The sequence below is a fragment of the Serinus canaria genome, chromosome Z, assembly GCF_022539315.1.
Source record: "Serinus canaria isolate serCan28SL12 chromosome Z, serCan2020, whole genome shotgun sequence".
NCBI lineage: Eukaryota > Metazoa > Chordata > Aves > Passeriformes > Fringillidae > Serinus > Serinus canaria.
Genome location: NC_066343.1, coordinates 37,656,504 through 37,670,645, shown reverse-complemented (window position 1 = coordinate 37,670,645; position 14,142 = coordinate 37,656,504). Strand labels below are relative to the sequence as shown.

The following is a 14,142-nucleotide window of genomic DNA, read 5'->3' as shown; positions in this document are numbered from 1 at the left end:
TGAGAAGCCCCAGACAAACCCTCTTGGGTTTCAAGAACATGGAACCTTGGGGAGTTCTGGTATGAGGGTACTCATTATACCTTTCAGAAGTTAATGGCAGCATTTCTAACAAGGAATTTTATTCAGTCAAGTGAGCTCTTTGGATAGTGTCTGAAACATACCACCTTAGTCACTAACTTCTGTTACCAGATCTTGAGGCTAAGTCCCCAAATCTTGCTTTAACAGGTTCAGAAAAATTACAATTAAACTTTCATTAACTTATTTATCTTTAATCTTGTAAATTGAGCTGCTAAATTTAAAAAAACATTTTTAATGAGGTACTGTTAAGGCACAATATTTCCTCATGTCACAGTGTTCCAAATAAACATGACTAAAACATGTATTCAAGGTATAAAGCTCTCCCTTTGCCTTGAATCAATGATAAGTAGCTCCATGCTCCAAATGAATGTTATACTTTCCCCTCCTCCTCCTCTCTTATATCCTACCCACCAGCAACCTTAGCTTATGAGGAAAAACATAAAATAAGGAAACAGTTAAAAATACTCTTATGATGTCATGCCCCAAGGGTCGGAAGGACAAAAGGTCACCATTAAGATAACAAAACATATAAATATACACTCCGAATTCCAAACTATTTTAAGGAGATTTAATACTTACAAAAGCAGTAGGACAGTCCTTTTGTGCATATTTATTACTCTAATAGATATTAGGAGATTAATATGACTAATTAGGAGAACTTCAGTATATTATATAATCAAAAGATACCATCATTTTGACTCCTTAATCACCTTTAATTTGATTGTGACACAGCATGGTTGATACAATAAGATTATTATAATAATGTCAAACAAAATTTAACTAAACAAATTTACTACCTAATGGATATTTTGAGGTTACACCAAGAGGAAAAAAAAAGAAGCAGTTATCCTGAAGATTATTACTATTTTCTCATTTATTACTTCTCCACATAAAATACCCATTTCTTTACCTTGTTCTCAAGTATATTTTTTATCTTTACCTTGACAAGTCTCCTGCTTGCCAAGAACAGAAGAAAATTCCATATATACTTAGATAGGAGGTAAGATCAAACATAATTTATTTCATATGTAAAGAAAATGTGTTACCAGCCTCTCCAAAACAAATTTTAAAAATAATTTATTTGGGAAAAAAGCTTTTTTTTTTTTTTTTTGGAAACTTCAGAAAGGCCCAGGAGTAGTAAAGACTATATGACAATTAAAAATTATTATTAGTTTTAATTATGAAAATTAAAACTATCACTATAAAAATTACTTATTCCTGTTGTTTTATTTTCCAGTATATCTTGTTGAGAAATTAGCTTCACAGGCTGGTTTATAGGTTGGTATCTACACACACTGGCAGTCCAGCAGTCAAGAATAATTGAGAGAATAACTTCCATCTTCATCTTAGACTGGTGTGCTTACAAGCAGTGTTGATTAGTGTTAATTTTTTATTTAGTAACTTTTCACATAAAAACAAGTTTGCCTATTTCTCTTTGTGCCTACATCCACAGATATTTTAGAGCAAGACAAAACAACTATTATAGAAAACTGCTTATCTACAAGCCCATTTTCCAAATTAAAATGAATTGCATTTTACTATATCTTCCCCTGGAAATAAAATTAGAGTACACCATTTTGCCAGAACAAAGAAATCAATATTGGCTAAGCAACTGTGAAATCTGGCAAACTAAATAGCTGCCAACCAGATGGCTAACATTATTATTCCATGTTTAGCCTAAAAATTCTCCTGGAGAAAGCAATTAACTCATCTATTTTGCTGCTCTATATTTTTTTCTTCTATTTACTCTGATAATTGGTAATTTAACAGAGTTGCCTTCTGAATTACATTATCAAGTCTCACAGGAAAAAAGAGCTTAGTTTTCATGTTTAAGCAACTGTGGCCTCTAGAAGGGCTAATTTTGTGAACAGCATATACATTAAACCTCTTGCAGAAGTTTCATCTGAGTATCATTGCAAATTATACTTCCAGTTGCATTATGCTGCTTTGCAGGTTTAGAAAAGACTTGATGCCCTGAGGAAGCAAGCTTTGCTGGGATTCATGCAAGGTCTCCCTTTCCCAGATACTCTGAAAACATTACATCTCCCTCTCCCCGTGAAAGGACTGTATGACCATGATAAGGCTTTCCTCTACCAGAGAGTGGCTGGACACTGAATAGGATCCCAGGGAAGAGGTCACAGCACCAGCCTGACAGAGTTCAAAAGCATTTTGACAAAGCTCTCAGCACATGTTGTGACTCTTGGGGTGCCCTGTGCAGGGCCAGGAGCTGGACTCAATGATCTTTGTGGGTCCCTTCCAACTCAGCATGTTCTGTGATTTCCATTAATCAGGCTTCATGACCCCAAAAATATAATTTGCCTCACACAAAAATTAATTTTAAAACTTTCTGGTTCCAATAGTTCATCCTGTAGCAGCAGATCTTCCCTATAACCTAACCTATTTCAAGAGGCTTGAAAACAAAGAATAAAACCCTCTTAATGGGAAAAGCAGAAAAAATATCTCAGCACATCCATCTAACTCTTATCTTCTGCCCACAGGACAGTGAAAGCAGGAGTGATATCACTGAATGTTACACATGTTATTTGTTACCTTTCCATAATGAATCTTAACAGGGCAAGAAGACAATCAACTACACTTTTAAACACAAAACATCTAAGTACCAACCCATATAATGAATTTTTAGGAACAAATTGAATAAAAAATCTGATCACAATCTACCATAAGCCACTCCTGCAAGGAACACACCAAAGAAGTTACTAGCACTCTAACAGCACTAGCACTTTTTTTTAAAGTTAAATTTAAGAGGAGAAAACAGGAAATAAAGTAAGGTACCTTTACATCTCTGGCAGAAGACTCTGCAATTCGGCAAAGTACCAAAACATACAACGTCCTAGTTTAAAAGAATTTCAATGGCAGCAGGAGCCAGAACAAAATCCAGCAAGACCTATGTAAAGCTATCCACACCAGTACACAGGGAATCAGATGGATGTGCAAAATTAAAATTTGTTTCAAGGCTATTAGGCAAATCCCAGGTTTGACCAGGGCATATTAACGTTAAGCAGATCAATATGACCTTCCAGAAAAAAACCCAGACTTGAAAGAAACAGGGGGCTGTTAGCTCACCCCTTAATTCCTTGTTTGCTCTTCCATATGTGGATTGCTTTCCTCTTATCAGTGATCATCTACCACAGAGGTAACAACAATGCACCTCAAGATACAGCAGAAGCTAAAATTTACAATCTGAAAATGTGTGGCATGGTGAACAGAAGCCCAAACAAGCACACACCTTCACTGTTTTCTAGAAATGGAGGGAGGGAAGGGGCTGTGAAGCACATCTTCTTTCAATATATTTCCTCAGTAATGTTTATGTATTTTATCTTGCAATCTAAATAGTACAACTTACAAGACTATTTGTTAACACTCAGGTCACTGGAATGGAGCAAGCTCTCATAGTGTTTGAGGAATAAAGTCTTTGGGGGGATATCTTTAATGAAAATTAATGTTCAAATATCCTTGGATTTAGTTTGTTGGACAGGGCCCTTTCATTCAGTCCAGCTAATTTTCAGCTCACTTCTGTGACAATAGAAATAAAGATGACACACAGGAAATTGCAGCTAAAATAACTATGCAAAGAATAAAGACAACTCTGGAAAGAGACACTAGGTCTGATCAAGCCTTCAAAGGCAGAACTGTTTCTGGTATGTGACAACACAAAAATATTTTTACAGCACTTTGCAGAAAGTCCAATTATTGCTAACACCACTTTAGCTTCACTAACAGTTACAGTAACATCACACATCAATTGTGTATGGGTCTCTGATAACAGCATTCTAAACATCACGTAAGTTAGATCTTATTTTGCAGGCTACAAGAAAAGGAATGAAATGCTTGTTGTGTTTACATCAATGGCAAAATTTTTGTTACTCTCAATTAAGACTAAATTTCACATTAAGCTTTCATGACAGTGAGAAGCCCATCCATGTAAGAGCTTACCAAGTAACTACATTAGAATAATTAAGCCTTTTAGCAATAATGGTGAATTCTTGTTAGATTAAATCTATTGTTTGTACCCATTTTCCTATACCAAATCTGCCAGCTAATGCATCACCCCCTATCTTGTGGGTTACCTGACAGTTATTTGGGTTATCTGACTATACAGTTTTCACTACCCAGTTCTGGCAAATGCGCAGTTTTTTTACCAAATATAAATTCTACTTTTTTACTTAAAACTTTTACATGTGGTTACCACTGTCTCCCATAGCTTAAAACCAATATTACAGATTTTATACTGTCATTTCAGACATCTGAAAGATTTTCTTCAACTTCTTCTCTACAGAGTAACACTTCAGAAAAAAAATTATTTGAGGGTGCTGGCTGGCAGCAGCTCAGGGTGAGCCAGCAGTGTGTGCCCAGACAGCCAGGAGGGCAAACCCCATCCCGGGGTGCAGCAGACACAGCATCACCAGCTGTGATTGGGATCATCCTGCTGGATTCAGCCCTGGTGCGGCCTCACCCTGAGTCCTGTGTGCAGCGCTGGGCCCCCCACTCTGGGAAGGGTGGGAAGAAGGTCCTGGAATGGTCCAGAGGAGGACAGCAGAGCTGGTGGAAGGGCTGGAAGGCACATCCTGTGAGGAGTGGCTGAGGGCTCTGGGTTTGTCTGGTTTGGAGAGAAGGAGGCTCAGGGGTGACCTCATTGCTCTGTACAGCTCCCTGAGAAGGGGACCTGGAGATGGAGTGCTGGTCTATTCCCAGGAATTCCGGGAATCCAGTAACAGGATATGTGCGAATGGCTCAAGCTTTATCGCAGGATGGTCAGACTGGAGATTGGGAAATCTTTCTTTACCAGGAGAGTGGTCAAACACTGGAAGATGTCTCCTACAGATGTGGTTTTTGCTCCGTATCTGTCACGTGCCTTAAAAAGAGGCACTTGGACAATGCATTTGATACCAAAGTTAACATTCGTTCAGCTGTAAATTGGTCAGGCAGTTTGACTCAATGATTTTTGTCCCATCAAAATAGCCCATTCTGTTCTGTTCTGGTCTGAACACAAACCAAACCAATCACCCAAATTTCCCTCATCACAGAACCTCCTCTTCTATCAACTTGTATTTGTATACTGCTTGAGTGAAATAGAGAGAAACCTATTTCCTTAAAATTCAGTTCCTCTGGGAAAAAATAGGTAAAGATTAATTCAAAGTTTCAGCGTGGAATAAGCAGCATTTAGTGTCAGTTACATATTATGAGCTATCAGTGATGGGGATGTTGCATATATACCAATCCTTAGCACTTTCTTTTTCAGAAATTTAAGTTCCACAATTAACAGATATATTATAAAGTCATTCCCTCATGTCCAAGCAGGAACAGAAGCACATACATTAAACCATACACAGCAAGTTAGAACATTAATCCTCTCATCAGAGGAGTCACTTATGACCTATAATATAGTAGAAAATGTGTATTCCTTTTAGTGTATCAAGGAATAGCATCTACTTCCACCTGTACGTACTAAAATTACAAGGAGAAAAGGGGAAGACATAAAAAAAGTTACTTCCAGAAAACAATCCTCCTCCACTAAGCTGTGAGGGTTGGGAGGGAAAGCAACAGGGACACAACCTGTTTATATGCAGAGAAGAATGACTACTTGCCTTTCTTCCTTCAATTAAATAATGAATGAACACTAAAGGGGTTTATATTTCCAAGAGTGCTTTTATAATAGTCATGCAATAGCTAAATTCAAGCTTTCCCCCTGGCTTACACAGGTATACAAAAAGAAGACATATGTTCCAAACTCTTTATCTCAAGTATTGAACACAAGGTAAAATACTGACTGTGTTATTTATACCCAGAGCTACTCATACAGTTGGGTTCTAATTCTTATACTAAGAATTTTTATAAGAACCTCTAAGATTTGTTAGTAATGAAACACATACTTTTCATTGAAGTCCCACAGTCCTACAGAGTTAAAGCATTTCTGCATAAGCATAAAGAAACAGAGGAACAAACAGAAAACAATTTCTTCAAAGTCACTGAGGAAACATATGACAAAAAGAGATGAAACACACAAATCTCAAATACTTTAGCCTATTAGGAAACACTGTTTTTCAAGGCTTTCCTCAAAGATAATCAATTATTTACCTTAAGCTCTTCAAGCATGACATGACAATTTCTGCAAAGACGATCAATATTACACCACAAAGAAAATAACCCACAAGAATCCCAAAAAAGTATTTTCTTTTCAGTTTATATTACACATACTTACCTTTATATGAACTCTAATGACAGCTTAATAAGTGTAAGTAAAAGAATCTGTGAAAAGTATTCACAGAGTCCACAGTAAAAGCAAGCCTGCAAATGAAAGAATGCACTTCTCTGGCATAAAAGAGTCTCGCACTTTTCCTCCTCCTTTCTCTCTGACTACTCACACCCAGAAACAGCCACAAAATAAAATCTTCAGAATAAAGATGTATTTATGGCAATAAGTACACCTGACAGAAAAAGAAAAATGCATTCTTCAGAAGAATAAAAATAGCTTCATGACATTTACATCAACATTTACACGTTTTTGTTATACATTATCTTAACAAACTCCTACAGATACTTGTCCCTGGAGCCCATTGACAAGGTTTCATGCTATTCACAGGCATTAAATCAGGCCATTCATTCTTTGCAAACAAGAGATAAGTTTCCTCAGAAACATCTACAGCAAAGACTTTTGGTCATTTACTCAGTCAAACTCATACTGCAGCAACAACTAGCTATGTGGGCATTTAGACTAAAGACAGGGAACTGACATTCAAATCGATGAGACAATGATTTGTGGAATTTTCAGTCAATTATTCCTGCACACTTTATGAGCATTTACTTTATAATGTGCTACACAGGATCCTCTGACTTGTCAATAATGCCTGTCACATTCGTTCACGAAAACCTCACAGTTTTGCCCCTCGCATGAAATTAAAGCTGTATTTTTCTCTTATCTTACTGGAAGAGAACTTCTTATGAATGTGGTCGGCTGATGATAAATGAGAACTTCCAATGTACATCACAGAAAAAAAAATACTAGCTAGTGGTATGTCTCTTGGCCTCCTCTACTTGGACACTCATTTATGTCAATTTAGTTGATACTTATTGAAGTTGTATCTGGAATACTTCAATACTGTCACACAGTTAATCAAGATTTACAAAAAAACCATGTCAAATGAATCTACTAAAAGGGAGGAAGGACAGCACTACAATTTGGCTTCAGGAGAAGAAGTCTAAGAATCCAATTCTCACATGTCTGACACAGGACACTAAAGAAATTAAAGTTAGTTAAGTAAGGCTCAATCTGCTTCATCTCTGCAGAAGCTTGATTAGCTCTTCTCTGATTTTAAAAAATAGTACATTTACTTATATACTTGATTACTTAAAAAAAAAAAACCATAAAAATCCCAAACTAAACCCAAATATCTGGTAACATCAGATTTACTCCATTTACAATTTTTTAAACATTTATTAATCTCAAAGATTTACAAAGTTCCTTTTGCTGCAGAAGCCTTGTGGGCTTTACTTTGCGAGATTACCATAAATGATGCTGCACAGATTACACAAGTAATCTGTCTTTAGACTGTGTCTAGTAATACCTGTACAACTCATCACTAGTAAAATCATGAAACTATAGCTTCACAGTATTGCTTAGAAATACAAATTCTATTAGAAGTTAAAAATGCATGGAGAAGTACTATGTCACAACCCTGCAACCATAAGCAAGGCTGACAGTTAAAAAACTAACAGAAACCTCTCCCAGACAGCACCTGACATGAGTCTGCCCTTTATTATTACACAGAGTAAAAGCCTTCTTGAACAAATTTTAAAGACACTGTAACCAAAACTTCCGAAATTAAGAAAATTATGATTGTTAATATATTTCTCTTTATTAATTTATTATTTATGTTTACTGAGTTTATTATTAATATAATAATAAAGAGTATTTTGCACCCCCATAATATTTAACATACTGTACATTCCTGTAACTTAGAAAGTAGACTAACCGCATGATCCTAAAGTGTTCTTGGGAGCTGGTGGTAAAGCTTTTAGACCAAGTCTAAAACACAAAGAATTTTCTAATTCCCAAAGCTGCATGAAAGGAGTTACAGATTTTTAATGAGTATTACCATTGTCTTCATTTTAACAGCATTAAAAATGTCAGCAATTTATTATAGCATTAACTGAAAAACACTGTCTGGGAATACCCTTCTTGGTGAAAGTTGAATTATTCAAGATTTGATTTTTGAGAGCTGTTATATCACTTATACATGTCACAAGATCTTTACAATCTGGCATACTTTTGTGCATTGTTTAGGTCAGGTTGCCACAAAATATGCTGCATTCATTAAAAATAACTTTTAAAAAATCATCTGATAAAGACTGAAGATTTTTATTTGGGAACAAACTCATACAACATATACATCTTCCTGTAAATGCCAAAAATTATTCCATGTGTATCAAAGGATTCTAATGAAACAGGAACTTTCCTGCTTCAAGAAAAATTTGTTTCACCTATCTCTGTCACCCTGATTACGATCCTCCACCCAAATGCCTTTTGAAAGACATCTTTGCCAAAAGCAGCACCTTCACAACTGCAGTGGAATATACTGAAACATACATCTTAGAAAAAAAGAAATTATAGTTTAAAAGTACACTGAGCACCCAAGGCTGTTCCACTGATGGAACACCTATGTCCAGTGCCTTCAAAGGGGTATCCTTTGTTGCTGTAACTCCTCTTAACATCACCCCAACTCCACCAGTGTCCCTTATGTCACTTTCACCCACGCTATTCTGTGGTAAATTTCACGCGCACTCACCCCATTGATCCATATGCATGGGCTGACCAGATGGAATCACGGAATCATACCAGTTAAGGAGGTGGAATGGACCTTACAGATCATCTAGTCCCAAGCCTCTAGTCCCTCTAGTGGGACATTGCCCACTAGACCAGGTTGCTCAAGGATTTGTGCAGCCTGGTCTAGAACACTGCCAGGGATGGGGCACCCAGAATCTCCTGGGGCAGCGTGCTCTCACCACCCTCACAGGAAAGAATTTCTTTTCAATATACAACCTGAAGTTCCCCTCTTTGAACCCTTTGTCCCTTGTGTTATCACTGCAGCTCCTAATGAAGAGTCCCTCTCCAGCTTCCCTATAGGCCCCCTACAGATACTGGAAGGCGGCTATGAATTCTCTACACAACTTTCTCTTCTTCAAGTTGAACAGTCCCAAATTTCTTTGCCTGTCTTTGTAAGGGAGGTTATCCAGTCCTGGAGGACTCCTGCCGAACATCGTAGGGAATACCACCATTTCTCTTTGACCCTCCCTTCAAATTTTAGAATATATATAGGAATAGAACCTCCATAAAACCTTTAAGCTGCTTTCAAACTTGGTTAAAATTACCATGTTCAATCCTTAGTAGCCAGAGACATGGCGAGGCAGAATCACACGCATCTCACTTCCTGAGAATACAAAGATAAAAAGCACAGAAGGTATTACCAAAACTGGATCAATGCTTGTAAGCAAGAAGACAATCTCGGGGATCCGTTTCCCACTCGGGTTTTCCCAGCGCCACGTTCCCGGGAGCCAAGTCCTGGCGGCGGGGCCCTGCCGCGCAGCGCCCCCGCTGCCCAGGAGGCGGCAGTAGTGAGCACCCTGCCGGCAAGGCCAAAACCCAACAGGTTTCCATGGATTTGGCAGCGCCTCGTCTCCACCCCGGCTTCAAATACCGTATGGTGATCCATTCTTACGACACAACTTTTCAGTCTTGAGCTAACAAGGGGAGATGAGCATAAACCCAAATAATGGAGGAATTAATTCATGTAACTCAGAACATAAACTGAATTAAATTTATTTGGCACAGACAAGAAAGACTTCTTTTCACAAAAGAGACGGAGGACAGCTTCAGATCCTTTAATTACATATCAGGAAAAAAATCCCAAATTCTGAAGGTTCTCCTAGTTTTCAAAAGCCCTTCACTAGATTGTTACATCATAGTAGTTTTACCTAAAGGATTCTTCACTCCCAGAGAGAGAGCATTATGCCATTTTAGTTATTTTAGTTATCCTCCCACATGAAAAATGGCCATTCGGAAAATTTCTGAGAGGAGTGGAAATTTAATTACCTACATTTGTGAATCAAACCCAAAACTTAAAATGTCAAATTCTCCCAGCACTTACAGGACATCTGTCTTCCCTAATCTTTAGTTTAAATAAAAGGCCAGCTACATTTTCTGACAGTATTCCTTAAAAGCCTGCTCTACTGGAGTTCCTCCACCACAGCAGATGTCTGTGTCAGATTGCACAGAACAAAAGCTGGCTAAGTCTGCTGAATCAGAAACAAATCCCCCTCCCTCTATCAACCATTTAGGATGGTATCCGTGTATTATTGTTGCACCGGTCTTGCACATATACCACAAAATGACCTTTTGTCGCCGTTTCCTCCCTAGAAGGAGGGGGAATAGCAAGAGGCAGACAGCACAAATGTTGATGTCTCTCTTGCAGATGTTTTCAGTACCATATGATAGCACCTACACGAGGAATACAAGAAGGCTGGACTTGGACTTTTTACAGGGGACTGTAGTGATAGGACAAAGGGGAATGGCCTTCGACAGAGTACGCTTAGGCTAAATGTTAGCAAGAAACTTTTCACCCAGAGAGTGGTGAGGCACCGGCACAGGCTGCCCAGAGAAACCGGAGATGCCTTATCCCTGGAAGTGCTCAGGGCCAGGCCGGACGGGGCACGCCGGAATGGGCACCACAGAACGAGGCACACAGCAGCTCGGCCAGCAGCGCTCAGGACGTAGCGCAGGCCCGACCCCACCGCCACGGCCACCTTCCTCTGCCGACCTCAAAGCCTCAGGGAGGGCCGGCCCGACGCCTCGCTGCCCATGTCACCCGTTCCCCGGCGGGCTCATCGCCGCCAGCTCCCGCGGAGGGCGGAAGGGGAAGGCGCGGCGGCCGGCGGATCATCCGCACTAGCGCATCCCCTTCCCGCCACGACAGCCCCCGGCCCGCGACCACCGCGGCGCGGCCAGCGGGGGCAGGACGGCCGAGAAGCCGCCGCACCCTTCAGCGGCTGGGCAGGTCCCGCCGGGTCTCCCCGCGCCCGCTCCGTCCAGCCCCTCCCCGGCCGCCGCTTACCGCGCCCGCCGCGCCGCACCATTGGAGTTTTCGCGCGCGCTGCCCGGGGCCCAGGGCCGCGCCTGCGCGGGGGCGGGGCGGGGCCGCTTGTCCTCTGGTAACCCGGGACAGCGGGCGGAGCACACGTCGGGCTTAGGCCGGGGTTTGGGAGGAGGCTCTTGTTGCAGAGTGTGGCTGGCGCTGGAACAGGCCTCCCAGTACTAAGCCTGTCTGAGTTAAAGAAGGGCTTGGACAAGACCCTCAGGCACATGCTGTGTCTTGTGGATGTCCTGCGCAGGGCCGGGAGTTGGAGTTCCATGGTCCTTGTGGATTCTTCCAACTCAGGATACTCCGTGGTTCTTTGATTCTAAATCGGTGTTTCAGCCTGCCGCAGCCACACACGCTTGGCGTCCCGACTCAAGCATGGGACATCATGAGGCAGAGCTGTGGCAGAAGCCCTGTCGATCTTGGGGGCCAGTGCACTCCCAGTGGGCCCCGAGCAAAACTGAGGCGCCTTGGCGGCCTGCGCACTGAAAACTCACTGAAAAAAAAAAACCACTGAAAACCTGTGACACGGGCAAAGCCAGTCTGACCTTGCATGTGCGGCTCAGGAGTGGCTCCTCAGGGAAACCAAAGTGACAGGGACATGGCAGCCCCAGTGTGGGTTGTCTTCTTGGCTGCTGTGCGCTGAACGCGGGCAGTGGCTAGGCCGAGGTGCCTGCCCACACTCTTTGTCCTTTCACCATGAATGAATAAACCCTTCATATTTACCACTTTTGTTAAGACTAAGTGTTAAACTTTTGCTTCTTTTCAGTTTTCTGAACATAGAAGGTCGTTGTATCCCTGTGAACAAAATGCTATCAGTATGAGTACAGACACAGAATAAATAAGAAATTTTGTTTTGAATAAACTTAGAGCTGTAAATAATATTCAATTTACTGAAATTTATGTTCATGCAAAAATGAGAAATATGGACAGGGTGAACCCTGCTGTCCCTCAGTTTGTTATAAAACTACTACTAATAAAACTACCAAGACCTGTACTCTGACACTAGTCCTCAAAGCTGTCCTGCTGAAAATGCCAATGCTCCACAACCTGACTACTTGGTGCATTTTTGCTGATTACTCCCTTGCCTACTTACACAGTCATACTGAATTCTCTTCCTCCCATTCTTCCTCTCATTCTTCCTCTTCAGCTCATATACTCAGCTCCTTCTCCTGTTTACACTGGTAGTTCTTTCACTCCTGCCTGGTTTGAACTCCATGTTCACTATTTGAAAAACAGAGCTGGTGGAAAATTGCTACTATATTTCCATCTATCTTTTTGAGAAGCTATCAGCACACAGAATTCTCTGTTTCCTATCATCTTCCTCCAAACATGTAGTCTTACACCACCTTGTCCTTATATCCGCCTTGAAGAAACTGGATAATACAGCACTCATTGCATTCCTACCTATGGAAAAACAAAACAGAAAAAATCAAAGAACAAAGTTACTAAGGCAAAAAACTCTCTGTCTTTAACCTAGGTTGAATTGTTACTTTTCATATGGAGTTTAAATTAAACTGCAATGACATCATTAGTCTGGATTATAGACTAGTTTGTATTAGACTTGTATTCAAGATTTAAAATCTGCTTGAACATATGGCAATCATGGCTGCTGAAGTTAAAGGTGCTATTTTTCTTTTCTCAATTTTATAAGACCAGCTGATGCTCAAACTCCTTACTCCCCATTCAGCTTTCATATTCTTGCATTCATTCCTGCATTCTTTCTTTTTTTATTAGAGGTTGCCTCTTTTTTGATCACCACTGCTTACAATTTTCTATAAAATGAGACATCCCTATCAGTACAAAAGCAAATTCAACCTACCCATGTAGTGAAATCCCCATGCATTACTTAAATTACTTTTTACATTTCATCCTATCAAATCAGAATCACCTGATGAATTAAAGGCTTGTTTGTGAAAATTTCAAAGTTCTTTTTGGGAAACAGCAACTGATCATCAGGCAACCCATCAAGACAAACTGTCAGGAATGTTTCCCATACATCAAACACATTTGCAGACCACAACTTGGAGCTTTGTATGTAATGCCCATATTCACCCAGCGAGTCCAGTTCAAAACTCATGCAACTCTTTTAATCATTCCACTCCTCTTTTTTGTCAAGTGAAAACATGGAAGAATTTGTATTTGTTTTCTACCATGAATTGTGTTAACACTTTCTTAAATGTCAGCATTATTAGTTGTTTCATTCATGACACTTTTTATGGTTCTGGTACCCTGGAAGAGGCGTGAGTGGAAGAAGTTTGATAACATCATTTTTCATGTTCCTGATTGAACATATTCCAGAGCTGTCCAAAGTGTATTTCTGTTCCATAGTTAGTGTAGCAAAAAACTGCCTTTGTTAATCAGCTTGATGCATACACCATCAACTTACACAATTTTGTTGCTGCTCAACAAGCCAACCACACAAAAAGTTCTCATGCTCACCTGAACATATTGCTAGCGATCACTGTAATTTACTAGGAGCTGTAAAAAATAAACCCAGGAATTAAAAAAGAAGCCAAACTAGAGCATTTAAGGAAGTCATGGGAAAGGGTATAATAGATAAATATATAAAAAATAAGAGCAAATAAAAAACAAATATGAAAGTAAATTACTAATATTAATAAACTCCAGTAGGTGGAAAGAACACTTGGTAATATTATCTTCAAAAAACTCTCATTTTAAATAGTCAAATTATAAGTGGCAATGATACGAATAATGAAATAGGTTGTACTAATCACGTGAATGCCAATGCAAATGTTATGTTACTTCAGACAGGCTGTGTGGAGTTTTCCACTCCCACTTTTAATAAATGCAAAACATTTGAGGCTAAAAAAAATGTCATGGGGACTATTTCTTTAGCCGTGATCCTTAACAACAGATACTACTACATATAGCACCAATACAGCTGCCTTAG

The 14,142-nt window shown here is 39.8% G+C and overlaps 2 protein-coding genes across 6 annotated transcripts in view; one reads left to right on the top strand and one right to left on the bottom strand.

Annotated features, from left to right (window-relative positions):
• The window catches only part of FANCC (FA complementation group C), an 80,658-nt gene extending 69,394 nt beyond the window's left edge, over positions 1 to 11,264 (bottom strand). For 2 of the 5 annotated variants that reach the window (XM_030237375.2, XM_030237376.2), the window contains exons 1-2: positions 11,205 to 11,259; positions 9,466 to 9,524 (exon numbers count right to left, since the gene is read on the bottom strand). In XM_030237375.2, coding sequence (XP_030093235.1) covers positions 9,466 to 9,468 — 3 coding nt within the window. In that variant the 5' untranslated portion in view covers positions 9,469 to 9,524; positions 11,205 to 11,259. Of the gene's footprint in view, positions 1 to 6,298; positions 6,525 to 9,465; positions 9,525 to 9,561; positions 9,830 to 11,204 lie in introns of those variants that run through there. The other 3 variants (XM_050986951.1, XM_030237377.2, XM_050986950.1) reach the window with 3 other exon arrangements.
• AOPEP (aminopeptidase O (putative)) overlaps positions 1 to 14,142 on the top strand; it is a 579,142-nt gene that overhangs the window by 264,187 nt on the left and 300,813 nt on the right. The gene's annotated exons all lie outside the window — the stretch shown is intronic.